Raw genomic sequence first — 17,138 nt, 5'->3', positions numbered from 1 at the left:
TAAACTGCCTGTTACTAAGGCCCAGAAGCTAGAATATGCATATAACTGTTCGTATTGGATAGAAAACACTCTAAAGTTTCCAAAACTGTTCAAATAATGTCTGTGAGTATAACAGAACCGATATGGCAGGTGAAAACCAGAGGACAATCCATCCAGATTTTGTTTTTCAGCTCACCACTGATTAGAAGGGCTGGGAATGGGGATATAAAAGGAAGATCACCAGATTGCAGTTCCTAGGGCTTCCACTAGATATCATCAGTCTTTAGAAAGAGTTTCGGCTTGTTTTTTGAAAAATTAGCTAGAATTTGTAGTTTTTCTAAGTGGCTCTCATTTTGGCTGTAGTGTTTGTTGCACGTTCTGGTGAGGGCGTGCACTTCGTTATTTATCTCCGGCAATGGTCTTATTAAGACGGTATTCTCTGTCTTAAATTGTATCATTTATTTACATATTAGGATACCTGAGGATTGATTAGGAACGTTATTGGTAACTTACGTGATTCAGTTGTATGCATTTTGAACGAGGGAACCTGGTGGATTACGTAGTCAAGCGCGCCAATGAAACTGACTTTTTGGGATATAAAGAAGGACTTTATCGAACAAAAGGACCATTTGTTATGTAGATGGGACCCTTGTGATTGCAACCAGATGAAGATCTTCAAAGGTAAGTGATTTATTTTATCGCTATTTCTGACTTTCATGATGCCTCTGCTTGGTTGAAAATGTATGTAATGCTTTTTTCGCGCTCTGCAATTTCACCGGATGTTGGCCAGGTGGGACAGTAGCTTCCCAATGATACTCAAGAAGTTAACTTCCTGACTGATGTCTTGAGATGTTGCTTCAATATATCCACATAATTTTCCTGCCTCATGATACCATCTATTTTGTGAAGTACACCAGACCCTCCTGCAGCAAAGCACCCCACAACATGATGCTGCCACCCCTGTGCTTCACAGTTGGGATGGTGTTCTTTGGCTTGCAAGCCTCACCCTTTGTCCTCCAAATATAACGATGGCCATTATGGCCAAACAGTTCTATTTTTGTTCCATCAGACCAGAGGACATTTCTCTAAAAAAGTACGATCTTTCTCCCCATGTGCAGTTGCAAACCGTAGTCTGGCTTTTTTATGGCAGTTTTGGAGCAGTGGCTTCTTCCTTGCTGAGCGGCCTTTCAGGTTATGTCGATATAGGACTCGTTTTACTGTGGATATAGATACTTTTGTACCTGTATCCTCCAGCATCTTCACAAGGTCCTTTGCTGTTGTTCTGGGATTGATTTACACTTTTTGCACCAAAGTACATTCATATCTAGGAGACAGAACGCGTCTCCTTCCTGAGCAGTAGACGTCTGTGTAGTCCCGTGGTTTTTATACTTGCGTACTATTGTTTGTACAGATGAACATGGTACCTTCAGGCGTTTGGAAATTGTTCCCTAGGATGAACCAGACTTGTGTAGGTCTACAATTCTTTTCTGAGGTCTTGGCTGATTTCTTTTGATTTTCCCATGATGTCAAGCAAAGAGGCACTGAGTTTGAAGGTAGGCCTTGAAATACATCCACAGGTACACCTCCAATTGACTCAAATGAGGTCAATTAGCCTATTAGAAGCTTCTAAAGCCATTACATAATTTTCTGGAATGTTCCAAGCTGTTTAAAGGCACAGGCAATTTAGTGTATGTAAACCTCTGACCCACTGGAATTGTGATACAGTGAATGATAAGTAAAATAGTCTGTCTGTAAACAGTTGTTGGAAAAATTACTTGTGTCATGCACAAGGTAGATGTCCTAACCAACTTGCCAAAACTATAATTTGTTAACAAGAAACTTGTGGAGTGGTTGAAAAACGAGTTTTAATGACTCCAACATAAGTGTATGTAAACTTCCGACTTCAACTGTACCTCTGCTGCAGAGGAAAGTTCATTCGAGTTACCAGTCTCAGAAATTGCAGCCCAAATAAATGTTTCACAGAGATCAAGTAAGAGACACATCTCAACCTCCTCTGTTCAGAGGAGACTGTGTGAATCAGGCTTTCATGCTCAAATTGCTGCAAAGAAAACACTCTAAAGGACACCAATAAGAAGAAGAGACTTGCTTGGGCCAAGAAACACGAGCAATGTACATTAGACCTGTGGAATTCTGTCCTTTGGTCTGATGAGTCCAAATTTGCGATTTTTGGTTCCAACCGCCGTGTCTTTGTGAGACGCAAAGTAGGTGAACGGATAATCTCTGCATGTGTGGTTCCCACCGTAAAGCATGGAGGAGGTGTGATGGTGTGGGTGTGCTTTGTTGGTGACACTGTCAGTGATTTATTTTGTTTTTTTGTTTGTTTATCTGCGTTGTTTGTAACTTATTTTTTTACTCATTATGTAGATAATGTTGCCGCTACTGTCTCGTATGACCGAAAATAACTTCTAGACATCAGGACTGCGATTACTCACCACGGACTAGCAGAATCCTTTTTCTTCTTTCACGAATCTGACGAGCCTGAGGCGGAGGATATACGGCTCCCTCGGGAACAGGCCCTGACCCCAGTGATCTGCATGAAGATGTGGCGGAGAAAGAGAGGCCGGAGAGCGGGCTACCTTCTGAGAAGTCGGAGGCGATTGAATAAACCCCCACTCCCCTCAATTCTGTTAGCAAACATGCAATCTTTGGACAATAAAATGGACGAGATATTGGGAAGATTAAACTACCAACGGGACATTAAAAACTGTAACATCTTATGCTTCACGGAGTCGTGGCTGAACGACGACAATATCAACATACAGCTGGCTGGTTATACGATGTACCGGCAGGATAGAACAGCGGCGTCTGGTAAGACAAGGGGCGGCGATCTATGTATTTTTGTAAACAACAGCTGGTGCACGATATCCTGTCTAGGACCTAGCGGAACCCCTCGCCAACAGCCAATGAAATTGCAGGGCGCCAAATTCAATCAACAGAAATCTCATAATTCAAATTTCTCAAACATACAAGTATTAGACACCATTTTAAAGATACAATTCTCGTTAATCCAACCACAGTGTCCGATTTCAAAAAGGCTTTTCGGCGAAAGCAGAACATATCATTATGTTAGGTCAGCAACTAGTCACAGAAAGCATACAGCGATTTTCCAACCAAAGAGAGGAGTCACAAAAAGCAGAAATTGAGATACAATTAATCACTAACCTTTGATATTCTTCATCAGATGACACTTCCGGGACAACATGTTACACAATACATGTATGTTTTGTTCAATCAAGTTCATATATTTGCACAGAGCCATAATTTGCACAGAGCCACATCAATTTACAGAAATACTCATAATAAACATTGATAAAAGATACAAGTGTTATTCACAGAATTAAAGATATACTTCTCCTTAATGCAACCGCTGTGTCAGATTTCAAAAAAACTTTACGGAAAAAGCACACCATGCTATAATCTGAGTACAGCGCTCAGAGCCCAAATAAGCCATAAAGATATCCGCCATGTTTTGGAGTCAACAGAAGTCAGAATAGCATTATAAATATTCACTTACCTTTGATGATCTTCATCAGAATGCACTCCCAGGAATCCCAGTTCCACAATAAATGTTTGATTTGTTCAATAAAGTTCATCATTTGTGTCCAAAAACCTCCTTTTTGTTAGCGCGTTTAGCCCAGTATTCCACATTCATGACGCGCGATCACTAGGAGCAGACAAAAAGTCAAAAAGTTCCGTTACAGTCCGTAGAAACATGTCAAACGAAGTATAGAATCAATCTTTAGGATGTTTTTAACATAAATCTTCAATAATGTTCCAACCGGAGAATTCGTTTGTCTTCAGAAATGCAATGGAACTCAAGCTAACTCTCGCATGGTCAGCTAGTCTCACTCTGGGAGAGACCTTACTCAATCCCCTCACATTCACCCCCACTTCACAGTAGAAGCATCAAACAAGGTTCTAAAGACTGTTGACATCTAGTGGAACCCTTAGGAAGTGCAATATGACCCCATAGACACTGTGTATTCGATAGGCCAAGAGTTGAAAAACTACAAACCTCAGATTTCCCACTTCCTGGTTGGATTTTTCTCAGGTTTTCACCTGCCATATGAGTTCTGTTATACTCACAGACATCATTCAAACAGTTGTAGAAACTTCAGAGTGTTTTCTATCCAAATCTACTAATAATATGCATATCTTAGCTTCTGGGACTGAGTAGCAGGCAGTTTACTCTGGGCACGTTTTTCATCCAAACGTGAAAATGCTGCCCCCTATCCCAAACAAGATATCTAAGGAAGTCTCGAGCTATTGCTCGCCTGAGGTAGAGTTTCTCATGATAAGCTGCAGACCACACTTCCTACCGAGAGAATTTACATCTATATTCTTTGTAGCTGTTTACATACCACCAAAGTCAGAGGCTGGCACTAAGATAGCATTGAATGAGCTGTATTCCACCATAAGCAAACAAGACAACGCACACCCAGAGGTGGCGCTCTTAGTAGCCGGGGACTTTAATGCAGGGAAACTTAAATCAGTTTTACCAAATTTCTATCAGCTTGTTAAATGTGCAACCAGAGGGAAAAGAACTCTGGACCACCTATACTCCACACACAGAGATGCATAATAAGCTCTCCCTCGCTCTCCATTTGGCAAATCTGACCATAATCCCATCCTCCTGAGTTCTGCTTACAAACAAAAATTAAAGCAGGAAGCACCAGTGACTAGATCAATAAAAAGTGGTCAGATGAAGCAGATGCTAAGCTACAGGACTGTTTTGCTTGCATAGACTGGAATATGTTCCCGGGATTCCTCCAATGGCATTGAAGAGTACACCACATCTGTCATTGGCTTCATCAATAAGTGCATCGATGACATCGTCCCCACAGTGACCGTACGTACATACCCCAACCAGAAGTCATGGATTACAGGCAGAATCCGCACTGAGCTAAAGGCTAGAGCTACCGCTTTCAAGGAGCGGGACTCTAACCTGGAAGCTTATAAGAAATCCCACTATGCCGTCCGACGAACCATCAAACAGGCAAAGCATCAATACAGGACTAAGATCGAGTCGTACTACATCGGCTCTGATGCTCATCGGATGTGGCAGGGCCTGCAAACCATTACAGACTACAAAGGGAAGCACAGACGAGAGCTGCCCAGTGACACGAGCGAAACAACTTCTATGCTCGCTTCGAGGCAAATAACACTGAAACATGAATGAGAGCACCAGCAGTACCGGAAGACTGTGCGATTACGCTCTCCGCAGCTGATGAGTGAGTAAGACCTTTAGATAGGTCAACATTCACAAGGCCGCAGGGCCAGACGGATTACCAGGACGTGTATTGCGAGCATGCGCTGACCAACTAGCAAGTGTCTTCACTGACATTTTCAACCTTTCCCTGTCCTAGTCTATAATACCAACATGCTTTAGGCAGATCACCATAGTGCCTGTCCCCAAGAACACTAAGGTAACCTGCCTAAATGACGACCGACCCGTAGCACTCACGTCTGTAGCAATGAAGTGTATTGAAAGGCTGGTCATGGCTCACATCAACACCATCATCCCTGAAACCTTAGACCCACATCAATTTGCATACCGACCCAACAGATCCACAGATTATGCAGTCTCTATTGCGCTCCACACTGTCCTTTCCCACCTGGACAAAAGGAACACCTATGTGGGAATGCTATTCATTGACTACAGCTCAGCGTTCAACACCATAGTGCCCTCAAAGCTCATCAATACGCTAAGGACCCTGGGACTAAACACCTCCCTCTGCAACTGGATCCTGGACTTCCTGACGGGCCGCCCCCAGGTGGTAAAGGTAGGTAACAACACATCCGCCACGCTGATCCTCAACACAGGGGTCCCTCAGGGGTGCGTGCTCAGCCCCCTCCTGTACTCCCTGATCACTCATGACTGCACGGCCAGGCACGACTCCAACACCACCATTCAATTTGCCGATGACACATCAGTGGTAGGCCTGATCACCGACAACAACGAGACAGCCTATAGGGAGGAGGTCAGAGACCTGACCGTGTGGTGCCAGGACAACAACCTCACCCTCAACGTGATCAAGACAAAGGAGATGATTGTGGACTACAGGAAAAAGAGGACCGAGCACGCCCCCATTCTCATCGACGGGGCTGCAGTGGACCAAGTTGAGAGCTTTAAGTTCCTTGGTGTCCTCATCACCAACAAACTAACATGGTCCAAGCACACCATCACAGTCGTGAAGCGGGCACGATAAAACCTATTCCCCTTCAGGAGACTGAAAAGATTTGGCATGGGTCCTCAGATCCTCAAAAGGTTCAACAGCGGCACCATCGAGAGCATCCTGACTGGTTGTATCACTGCCTGGTATGGCAACTGCTCGGCCTCCGACCACAAGGCACTACAGAGGGTAGTGCGAACGGCCCAGTACATCACTGGGGTCAAGCTTCCTGCCATCCAGGACCTCCATACCAGGCGGTGTCAGAGGAAGGCCCTAAAAATTGTCCAAGACTCTAGCCACCCTAGTCATAGACCGTTCTCTCTGCTACCACACGGCAAGCGGTACCGGAGCGCCAAGTCTAGGTCCAAGAGGCTTCTAAACAGCTTCTACCCCCAAGCCATAAGACTCCTGAACATCTAGTCAAATGAATACCCAGACTATTTGCATTGCCCCCCCCCCCCCCTCCACACCACTGCTACTCTCTGTTGTCATCTATGCATTGTCACTTTAATTACCTCTACCTACATGTACATACTACCTCAACTAACCGGTGTCCCCGCACATTGACTCTATACCGGCACCCCCCTGTATATATTGTTATTTTTCATATTCTTATCTGTATTTTTTGAAACTGCACTGTTGGTTAGGGGCTCGTAAGTAAGCATTTCACTGTAAGGTCTACACCTGTTTTATTCGGCGCATGTGAATAATAAAATATGATTTGATTTAGAATTCAAGGCACACTTAACCAGCATGACTACCACCTCATTCTGCAGTGATACACCATTCCATCTGGTTTGCACTTAGTGGGACTGTCATTTGTTTTTCAACAGGACAATGACCCAACACACCTCCAGGCTGTGTAAGGGCTATTTGACCAAGAAGGAGAGTGATGGAGGGATGCATCAGATGGCCTGGCCTCCACAATCACCTGACCTCAAGCCAATTGAGGACGTTTTGGACCACAGAGTGAAGGAAAATCAGCCAACAAGTACCCAGCATATGTGGGAACTCCTTCAAGACTGTTAGAAAAGCATTCCAGGTGAAGCCGGTTAAGAGAATGCCAAGTGTGCAAAGCAGCTGTCAAGGTAACTGCTAAGGTTAATTAATACAGGAAGTCTCCAGGTCTGGGGGGGATGCAACACAACCAAGGATGCAACAACCAAGGCTGCCGGGCAAAGGGATGATTTGTACACTAGCCCCTTTGCTGGCCAGAGTCAATACTGACCCGTAGGGGAATGAGACTGACATCCCAAACCTACAAACTTACTGACTTTGTCCAGTAAAGGGTGTCATCCCTCAGTCAGGGAGGTGGACACAATTTTATTTCACCTTTATTTAACCAGGTAGGCTAGTTGAGAACAAGTTCTCATTTGCAACTGCAACTTGGCCAAGATAAAGCATAGCAATTCGACACACAAGTTACACATGGAATAAACAGTCAATACAGCAGAAAAGTATATATACAATGTGAGCAAATGAGGTAAGATAAGGGAGGTAAAGGCAAAAAAAGGCCATGGTGGTGAGGTAATGGAGAGGTCCTGGAGGTGGCAGGCCTTCAAGGAATAGCAGCGCTGTCTAGTCTCAGCAATGTCTGCCAGACACAGATTGACATTTAGCCTGAGGTGAGACAAAGTTGGAAACCATCTGCATAACAGTGGAGACCTTTTGAGGACGTGACAAGTGATGGTGTATGCAGAAAACCAACTGAGACCTAGCACAGACCCCCCCCTAGTGAGACAGTGCAGACCATGATCTAGGGTGGGGGTGCTAAAGAGTTTCCCTGCTCATACAGAACTAATAAAAAGCCGAAATCACAAATTGCGTAGTTATCTGCGGTTGCTATGGGCAGGCTTCCCCAACAAAGAAAAGGCAACTGTCAATAGTTTATCAACCATAATGTATTTTGTAATTCAGACTAAGTCTTTATGGTATTAAACTGGAACACCATCCACATCATTAATCCTTATGCTCATTAACAGCCATGCAGATAGAGGGGTCACAATATTGTACCATGTAGTCAATAAAAGGCAAGTGTTCCCCCAATATTTTTTATTGCAGATCACAATATTTCATGTGGCTAGAGCTGTTAAATTTTACATTGTATAGCAATTCAATAGAACAGAAGTTACAAGGTCACAAAGCAGGTATGATACAATATAATTATTTATGAACTTTCAGATGACATTTGACACCGGTGCGTTAGCTGCTTCACTCTACGGCAAAATAATAAAACCGTGAGCATTACTTAAAACCTGATTGGACCAGTCATTGTCTTAATTTAAGTGTTCAATGTTAACATCTCAGAACCTGAGGAATCTACCCTCTGGAAGGACAGGAGCATCGACACCCAACAGTTTATGGATGACATGAACTGCCACCAAGTCACTTGACCCATTTACAAACATACCCCCAAAAAGAACATGCATGAACAGATACCTTCCAAACTGCCAGAGGGACAGTCCTTCAAAACCAACTGACCAGACTTTAAAATGCTACATTCAACACAGTAGCAAGGATGCATTTTACACATTTACAAAATGTTATGTTCCAAGTGGGTTTTCCCAGGTCCACCCACATGAGAGCTGGAATAGTATCACCCCTCCCACCCTCTGAGAGGGTCATGGTGCTGGTAGGGTCAGGGGTGATGGGGGTTCAGTCATTAGTGCCATACTAGTCAGTGTGCCACAGCAGTACACCGGGGACTGGACGGACTGCAGAAGTTTGATTCAGACATGGGAAGGGCCAGGAGAGGCCAGAGCAGGTCAAAGTTGGTGGGGGGGGGGGGGGGGGGTGTTGCAAAATAACAAATCAAAAAAGGTTTAACAAAAATATTTATTTTTTGTCTTCCACAGTCTGTCTCCACTTCCACAGTTCAGCTATTGCCTGAAAAAAGATGGGAAAACATTGACCAAAGCATAAATCATAATGTCATCGCGAGAGCTCAGAAGTTCTTAGAGGTACTGGTGTTTCTCTCACTGCTGATCAAAACTAAGTTTGTCTTCATTGCTCTTCAGGGATGTTTTCCGACAGCACTATGGTTGTCATTTCACAAACATCCAATTGAACCACATTGCGTTCTAGACAGGTCAAATTTCACAACGTTCCTGAGGAGCATTACCATACCTTGGCATCTGTGACTCTGAAGCTGTTCTTCACAAAGCTCTCGAACTTGGGCTGGAGTTTAGGCAGGTTCACTCCCTGAAATAATATATGACATTACTATAGGTATTCAGATGTGTCCCTTTAGTCTTGTGTTCGGCCAGTCTCTTGGTTAACAGTTCTTTAACATACATCAGCTAGATCAGTTCATCCAATCTCCATTTTAGGCAAGTGTATTTCCAGATAAAAACATATACATAAAGACAGAACACATACCTTCTCCACAGTCGCCTTCATCTTGGCCTTCAGCTCAGGGACGGTGAGGACTGGTTTGGAGGTCTGAGGTGTTTTAGGGGTAGCTTTGGGGGTCTGGCCATTTTTGTCACCCTTGCCATCAGGCATCTTTGACTGAAAATCAGAGAACTTGTTAGACAAGACATGTATTATGACTAACATACATCACTACAATAATACTCAGATACAGGAGTGGCCATCTTCAGTCTCAGTCTTTTGGTAAGCAGTGTTGAAAATGCATCAGTAAATCAGCTCAACAAATATCATCTTCGACTAGAAACGATGTGATTGTAGGGCAGAAGATGTGTAAAGAGGACTACCTGTTTGCCAGCTGGTGTGTTGGCTTTAGGGCCCTTTCCATTCTGGGCAGGAGTCTGAGGTTTGGACGGAGTCTTCTTAACCTGTTGAGGATAGAGGGCGCTATTTTCACTTTGGGGAAAAATCGTGCCCAATTTAAACGGCCTCGTACTCTATTCTTGCTCGTACAATATGCATATTATTATTACTATTGGATAGAAAACACGCTCGTTTCTAAAACCGTTTGAATTATATCTGTGAGTAAAACAGAACTCATTTTGCAGCAAACTTCCATACAGGAAGTGAAAAATCTCAAAACGATGCTCTGTTCCAGGGCCTGCCTATTCAATTGCCTTATATTTATCGATATGCATGCACTTCATACGCCTTCCACTAGATGTCAACAGGCAGTGGAAGGTGGAATGGGGTGTCTAGCTTGATCTGAGGCTGAACAAGAGCTTTTGGAGTGACAGGTCCGGAAATTTGTCTTCTCTGGCGCGCGAAGTACGTCGACATTGTCTTCTGATAAGCGTTCGGCATACACGGCGGATATCTCCGGCTCTGATTTTATTTGATACATGTGATAACATCATGAAGTAGGTTTTCAACCGAGTTTTATCAGTTTATTCAACTTTTATTGGGACTTTTGGAATTTTCCGTTCTATGCGTCAAGAGACGAGATGGGCATGTTCGCGCCACATGGCTAGCTAAGGTTGCTAATTCTAAAACCAAACAACAATTTATTCTGGACCAAGGACTCCTTGTACAAGATACTGACGGAAGCTCAGCAAAAGTAAGAACAATTTATGATGTTATTTCATATTTCTGTGGAAAATGTTGACTCCTATTCTCTGCCGTTTTGGCGAGCGCCGTCTCGCAATAACGCAAGCTGTTTGTTATGGTAAAGTTATTTTTAAAAATCTAACACTGCGGTTGCATTAAGAACCATTGTATCTTTCATTTGCCATACAACAAGTATTTTTATGTAAAGTTTATGATGAGTTCTTTGGTCAGATTAGGTGAGTGTCCAAAATAGCTTCGGACGTTCTGGTGAATCGATGCTACATATTCACAATGTATAACCACGGTTTGCAGCTCTAAATATGCACATTTTCAAACAAAACATAAGTGTATTGTATAACCTGATGTTATAAGACTGTCATCTGATGAAGTTGGTCATGGTTAGTGAATAATTTTATATCTTTTGCTGGTTTTTGCGATAGCTACCTTTTGCGTTGAATAAATGCATTTGTGTGTTTGGCTATTGTGGTAAGCTAATATAATTCTATATTGTGTTTTCGCTGTAAAACGCTTTTAAAAAATCGGAAATATTGGCTGGATTCACAAGATGTTTCTCTTTCATTTGCTGTACACCATGTATTTTTCATAAATGTTATGATGAGTATTTATGTATTTCACGTTGCTCTCTGTAATTATTCTGGCTGGTTCAGTGCTATTTGTGATGGTAGCTGCAATGTAAAACTATGATTTATACCTCAAATATGCACATTTTCGAACAAAACATACATTTATTGTATAACATGTTATAAGACTCATCTGATTAAGTTGTTTCTTGGTTAGTGACTAATTATATCTCTATTTGGTCGGTTTTGTGATAGCTACCCATGCAGTAGAAACATGGTGAAAATATGCGGTTGAGTCTTTGGCTATTGTGGTTAGCTAATAGAAATACATATTGTGTTTTCGCTGTAAAACATTTTAAAAATCAGAAATGATGGCTGGATTCACAAGATGTTTATCTTCCATTTGCTGTATTGGACTTGTGATTTCATGAAAATTATATTATATGATATCCCTGTCCCGTTAGGCTAGGCTAGTCAGCTTTTTTGAGGAGGATCCCGGATCCGGGAGAGAGAAGTGGTAGACATTACAATTGCGCAAATAAATGCACTCACCTTAACAGGAGTTTCTTCAGCCTCACTCTCCTCATCATCATCATCCCTAAAGAGATGTTACAAATCAACTCTTTAGATTAAACCTCACCATGGAACATTGGTTAGTCAGTCAAACACTACACTTACTCCTCATCGTCATCCATCTTCATCTTCTTCTGTGAGAAGGAGAAAGGGAAGGACATGGTAAGTGTCATAAGTTGAGGATGTGTGAAGCAAGAGTGGATAACATTCAGAAATGGACATGACCCTCTTCAGTCTCAGTCTTTTGGTAAGCAGTGTTGAAAATGCATCAGTAAATCAGCTCAACAAAGATCATCTTTGACTAGGGAGGCCATGCGATATTAGGGCACCAGATATATACATTTTGTAACGCAGGTTATTTCCCAGTTGGCGTGTTGGATCAAAGGCCATTATCCGGGACCAACCTGAGATTTAAGTGCTGGTACTGATGATGCAGCCCTTTTCTTGGATGTTTGTACCCCTTCCTCTTCATCATCGTCCTCATCGAAAGTTTGGTCTCCTCCCATCACTGGTGGAAAAACAACAAGTTAACTTTGAGTAGATAGAATATGACAACTTTAATAAAGATATATATTTTTTAATCAAATAATTATCTGCAATTGACATTTCTCAGTCTGTCTTTTGGTATGCAGTGTTGAAAACACATGAGTAAATCTCAACAAGTATCATCTGACTACAGAGGCCATGGCAGCACCAAAGATACCATGGGAGTAACACAGTCCTGAGATTAGCCATACTCACTGACAAGGTGCTGGCCACTGATGTGGATTGGACCAGAACCAGCCTTGAGACGGAAAACTGCTGGGGATGTGATTGCGAACCCACTAAGACACACCTGCAACACACAATTAACTGTTCAATAGGCATGAACTCTATACAGACCATACAACCACCATCTCCCACTCAGGGATAGACTAGAACTATTGACGACTGACTACTCACACTTGGCAAGGTGGAGGGTTTCAGTGCAGCTAGCACAGCCTTCACCTTCTCACCCTCTGCATCCTGTCCTTCCACCTCCACAACATGCAGCTCATCCTTGGTGCTGGGGTCCACACACACCTAAGACCAATCAACAGGAGACACCAAGTTCATAAATTGTTTATCATACCTATAACTAGAAATGGTTAAACAGAGAAATATTTCCATCAACTCATATTATATAAAATAAGCACCAGTAACTCACCATCCTTAAGTCTAGCTGGTGCTCAAAGTCATCCTCTTCTGGGTTGAAGACAACATCCTTTCCAGATTTCAACTCGCACCCTATTGAAAAAAACGGGTCAATTACATATGAGGAAATACTACATTGCCGTCAACTAAGGGATAATGCTGGGCGATTTATTATCCTGTAATAAAAAATGGTGGGTCTTCAGGCGTTTCTCCAGCCAGTAAAACGACTGATGCAACTAATAACGACTCAATTGAAGACTATGCTATGTTGAAACACTTGCGTTTCTGCTTTGGCTGGAGGAAAAGCATGCACCCAAACCGGTAACTTGTGGATAAGGTTGCCCATTACTGGACATCTCCCAGATAGATCTGACTGAGGTGAGGCCAAAATATGGGTCACATACTCACGTGGTTGGAAGAGTTGTGAAGCCTGACAAAGGGAACGTGTTCAATGCAACTAACTAGCTCTTAGACATGCTGCTATGAACAGATTATGCGAGTCAAACTACTTACAAAAACATCACATGTACCATTTGGAATTCACGTATTATTTTAATTGTCCAATCACCATTATAATCTAGCAGTTAATGCCAAGTCGAACAATAACATGTAACTTAATGAAAGTGGATAAATTATCACAGGTAACTAGTTAAAACAGCTTTAGCCAAAACTAGCAACTTAGGCAACGTTAACCTCTTATGGCTGCAAGGGAAATTATTGAGTAGCCAGAAAAAAGGTGCCCATTTCAAACGGCCTCGTACTCAATTCTTGCTCGTACAATATGCATATTATTTATTACCTTTGGATATAAAACACCTTCTAGTTTCTAAAACAGGTTTAATTATTTCTCTAAGTGAAACATAACTCTTTTTACAGCCCATTTTCTGGAAAAAGTGAATTTTCCAAGAAGCTATGTCTCTCTTCAAGATACTCTCTATAAAAGGCCTTGGCACTTGGGACTGTACAAACACGTCACACATCTTCCCCTGGTTGTCATGCGGAAGTGAGAGAAAAAAGGACTTGATTATCTCTGTCAGGGACTGAAAGGAACCTCTTTGAGTGATAAGTGCGCACTTTATAATTTTTTCTGGGCGCGAAGTAGGAACTGGACCGCGCTCCTGGAAAACACTCGTTATAGGTGAATATGACCTCCAGCTTCGATTTTCTTTGATACATGTCACAAAATCATCCTAAAGTATGTTTTTTCAATATACTTTAATTATATTATTGAAATTTATTCTGGACTTTAGACGTGATGCGACGCAAGAATTTTGTCAAGACGGAGAGGTTAGCATGGCATGGCCAGTGTGTCATGCTAATTCAACAGGGACATCGTTCGTTCTAGGTCCAAATGAACACGGTTCTGAACAAAGGACCCTTTGGAGAACATTCTGATGGAAAATCAACAAAGATAAGGACCCAATTTGGGATGCTTTTTCATATATCTGTCGAACTGTGCTATCGCTAGCGTTTGACTAGAATCAATGCTGCTGTGTGCTAGCTATTGTAGTAAGCTAATATAACGATATATTGTGTTTTCGCTGTAAAACACTTCAGAAATCGGAAATATTGTCTGTATTCACAAGATCTTTCTCTTTCATTAGCTATCCACCATATATTTTTCTGAAATCTTTTCTGATGTGAAATTAGAAGTAGACGTTGGTGTCTGTTTTCTCTGGCTACTGCCGTGCGATTTCTTACTGTAGCTATGATGGTAGCAGTAATGTAAAACTGATTTATAGCTAAAATATGCATTTTTTTTGAACAAAACATAGATTTATTGTGTAACATGTTATAGGACTGTCATCTGAGGGAGTTTTTTCTAGGTTATTTAGGTTAGTTCTAGGTTAGTTAGGTTGGCTTTGCATGCTAGCTGCATGCTAGCTGCATGCTACCGGTGCTGTGAAAAATATGTCTCTCTTTTTGTATTTGGTGGTGAGCTAACATGAATATATGTGGTGTTTTCGCTGTAAAACATTTAAAGAATCTGAAATATTGTCTGTATTCACAAGATCTTTCTCTTTCATTAGCTATCCACCATATATTTCTCTGAAATGTTTTCTGAAGTGTAATAAGGTAGTTGACGTTGGTGTCTGTATTTTCTCTGGCTACTCCCGTGCGATTTCTTACTGTAACTATGATGGTAGCAGTAATGTAAAACTGATTTATAGCTAAAATATGCATTTTTTTTGAACAAAACATAGATTTATTGTGTAACATGTTATAGGACTGTCATCTGAGGTAGTTTTTTCTAGGTTATTTAGGTTGGTTCTAGGTTAGTTAGGTTGGCTTGTGCATGCTAAATGCAGCCTACTTGTGCTGTGAAAAATGTCTTTCTGTCTTTTTTTATTTGGTGGTGACCTAACATAAATATATGTGGTGTTTTCTCTGTAAAACATTTAAAAAATCGGACATGTTGGCTGGATTGACAAGATGTTTATCTTTCAAATGCTGTATTGGACTTGTTAATGTGTGAAAGTTAAATATTTTACAAAAATAGATTTTGAATTTCGCGCTCTGCACTTGGACAGGCTGTTGTCATATTGATCCCGATGTCGGGCTTGCAGCCTGAAGAAGTTAACATCTTGCTGCACGAGCACATTTCTAGACGGCCTTGTGCGCCATCTTTAAAACACGTGTTCAGACGCATGGAGGGCCAACTAGCTAGCCCGGTAGTTTGTGGAACCTCGCCTGTAAATGTCAACTTTGTCGAGCAATGTGAACATATCAGTCTGGCCCAACTACCACAACAAATTAAATCAACCAGGGAACCAATATGCTAAAAGCATTACCCATATTTTGCTCAATTTAGCGAACTACTTAAAAAGGTCTCAAGATGGTTTGCAAGCTAACTACTATAATACCGTCCATGTCTCGTGGATAACTACCAAGCTGACAACTGGGTACATTATTTCCATTCCCAAGCATTGTGACTAATAACATTCTATTCAGAAATCGTAACGTTATTGAACCATACATTGACGAAACTCACATTACCCAATTAATTTTAGCTAACTAACGTTAGTTACTGTAGCTAGCCATTGTGCTGGCTATGTAGCTACCTCGTGCGATGTTGGTGTCTGATGAACAGCTCTTTTTCTTCCTAAATAGTTGACATGGAATTGAAACTATACTGAAAACACCAAATAATGTTACTTAAAAAAAAAACATCTCACCATAGAGAAAGGTCTGTGGCCCCATTTGTTCCTCGTCCATCCCGTTCAATTTGATTACTAACAGCGGGCTCTTCTGAAATGAACTGAAATGCCTCTTTCTACGCAGACATACGCTACACCGACTCAATGGTCACACCTCCTTTCTAGATTGATGGAAGATTTTCTTTGGTATAGTCCAATCATCACAGTTACTTACTGAAATAGGCGTATTTATAAATATTCATGATCATTAGAGACAAATTGGAGTCGCAATTCAACCGCTGACTTGACCGCTCTCGTGCCTCTGCCATCGCGCTTCTTGATTTTGTCTACCAACACCAGACGCGATCAGGACACAGGTTGAAATGTCAAAACGAACTGTGAACCAGCTATATTCATTTGGGGACAGCTCAAAAAGACATGTATGGCAATTTAGCTAGCTGCTTGCTATTGTTAGCTAATTTGTCCTGGGATATTAACATCGGGTTGTTATTTTACCTGAAATGCACAAGGTCCTCTAATCCTCTACAATTAATCCCACAGTTAATTTCTAGTAATCTCTCCTCCTTCGGGCTTCTTCTTTTTTGGACTTTATATGGCGGTTGACAGACAGTTTTAAGGTGCACTACCAACTGGACTGGATTGTGGACCTCAGTTCATCTTTCAATCACCCACATGGGTATATGCTCTTAAAAACCAATGAGAAGATGGCACGTGTGTATATGCTCCTAAAAACCAATGAGGAGATGGGAGAGGCGGGACTTGCGTGTCAAGCGCCACAAATAGAACAAAGTTCTATTTTAGAGCCTGGCTACGCAGACACTCGCGAGCAGTGTTGGAGCAATGATTGGATAACATGTATGTGTACATTTATTTTGCAAAGCTCGTGCACGCTACGCAAGCGGTGTGGTCAGCATGTCAGACACAAGACAGATGTGGCAGGGTCTACAGACTACAAAGGGAAAACCAGCCACATCACGGACACCAATGTCTTGCTTCCAGACAAG

The 17,138-nt window shown here is 41.9% G+C and overlaps 1 protein-coding gene across 3 annotated transcripts; it reads right to left on the bottom strand.

The window, feature by feature from the left end:
- Nucleotides 1–8,210: 8,210 nt before the first annotated feature.
- On the bottom strand, nt 8,211–16,406 carry LOC139552449 (nucleophosmin-like). 3 transcript variants are annotated; one of them, XM_071364206.1, is made up of 11 exons: nt 16,153–16,406; nt 12,990–13,069; nt 12,746–12,865; nt 12,545–12,638; nt 12,208–12,311; nt 11,908–11,937; nt 11,783–11,824; nt 9,890–9,970; nt 9,552–9,683; nt 9,300–9,374; nt 8,211–9,059 (listed from the first exon to the last, which is right to left on the bottom strand). In XM_071364206.1, the coding sequence occupies exons 1-11, from the start codon at nt 16,190–16,192 to the stop codon at nt 9,009–9,011; spliced, it is 849 nt and encodes a 282-aa protein (XP_071220307.1). In that variant the 5' UTR covers nt 16,193–16,406; the 3' UTR covers nt 8,211–9,008. The 3 variants fall into 3 exon arrangements, with proteins under 3 accessions (XP_071220307.1, XP_071220308.1, XP_071220306.1); XM_071364207.1 differs by having other exon boundaries at nt 11,783–11,821; XM_071364205.1 differs by having other exon boundaries at nt 11,783–11,828; nt 11,909–11,937.
- Between the last annotated feature and the right edge of the window lie 732 nt (nt 16,407–17,138).

Source organism: Salvelinus alpinus, chromosome 24, assembly GCF_045679555.1.
Source record: "Salvelinus alpinus chromosome 24, SLU_Salpinus.1, whole genome shotgun sequence".
Classification (NCBI taxonomy): Eukaryota; Metazoa; Chordata; class Actinopteri; order Salmoniformes; family Salmonidae; genus Salvelinus; species Salvelinus alpinus.
Note: the sequence above shows the minus strand (reverse complement) of the source record. Positions and strands in the feature narration are given on the sequence as shown.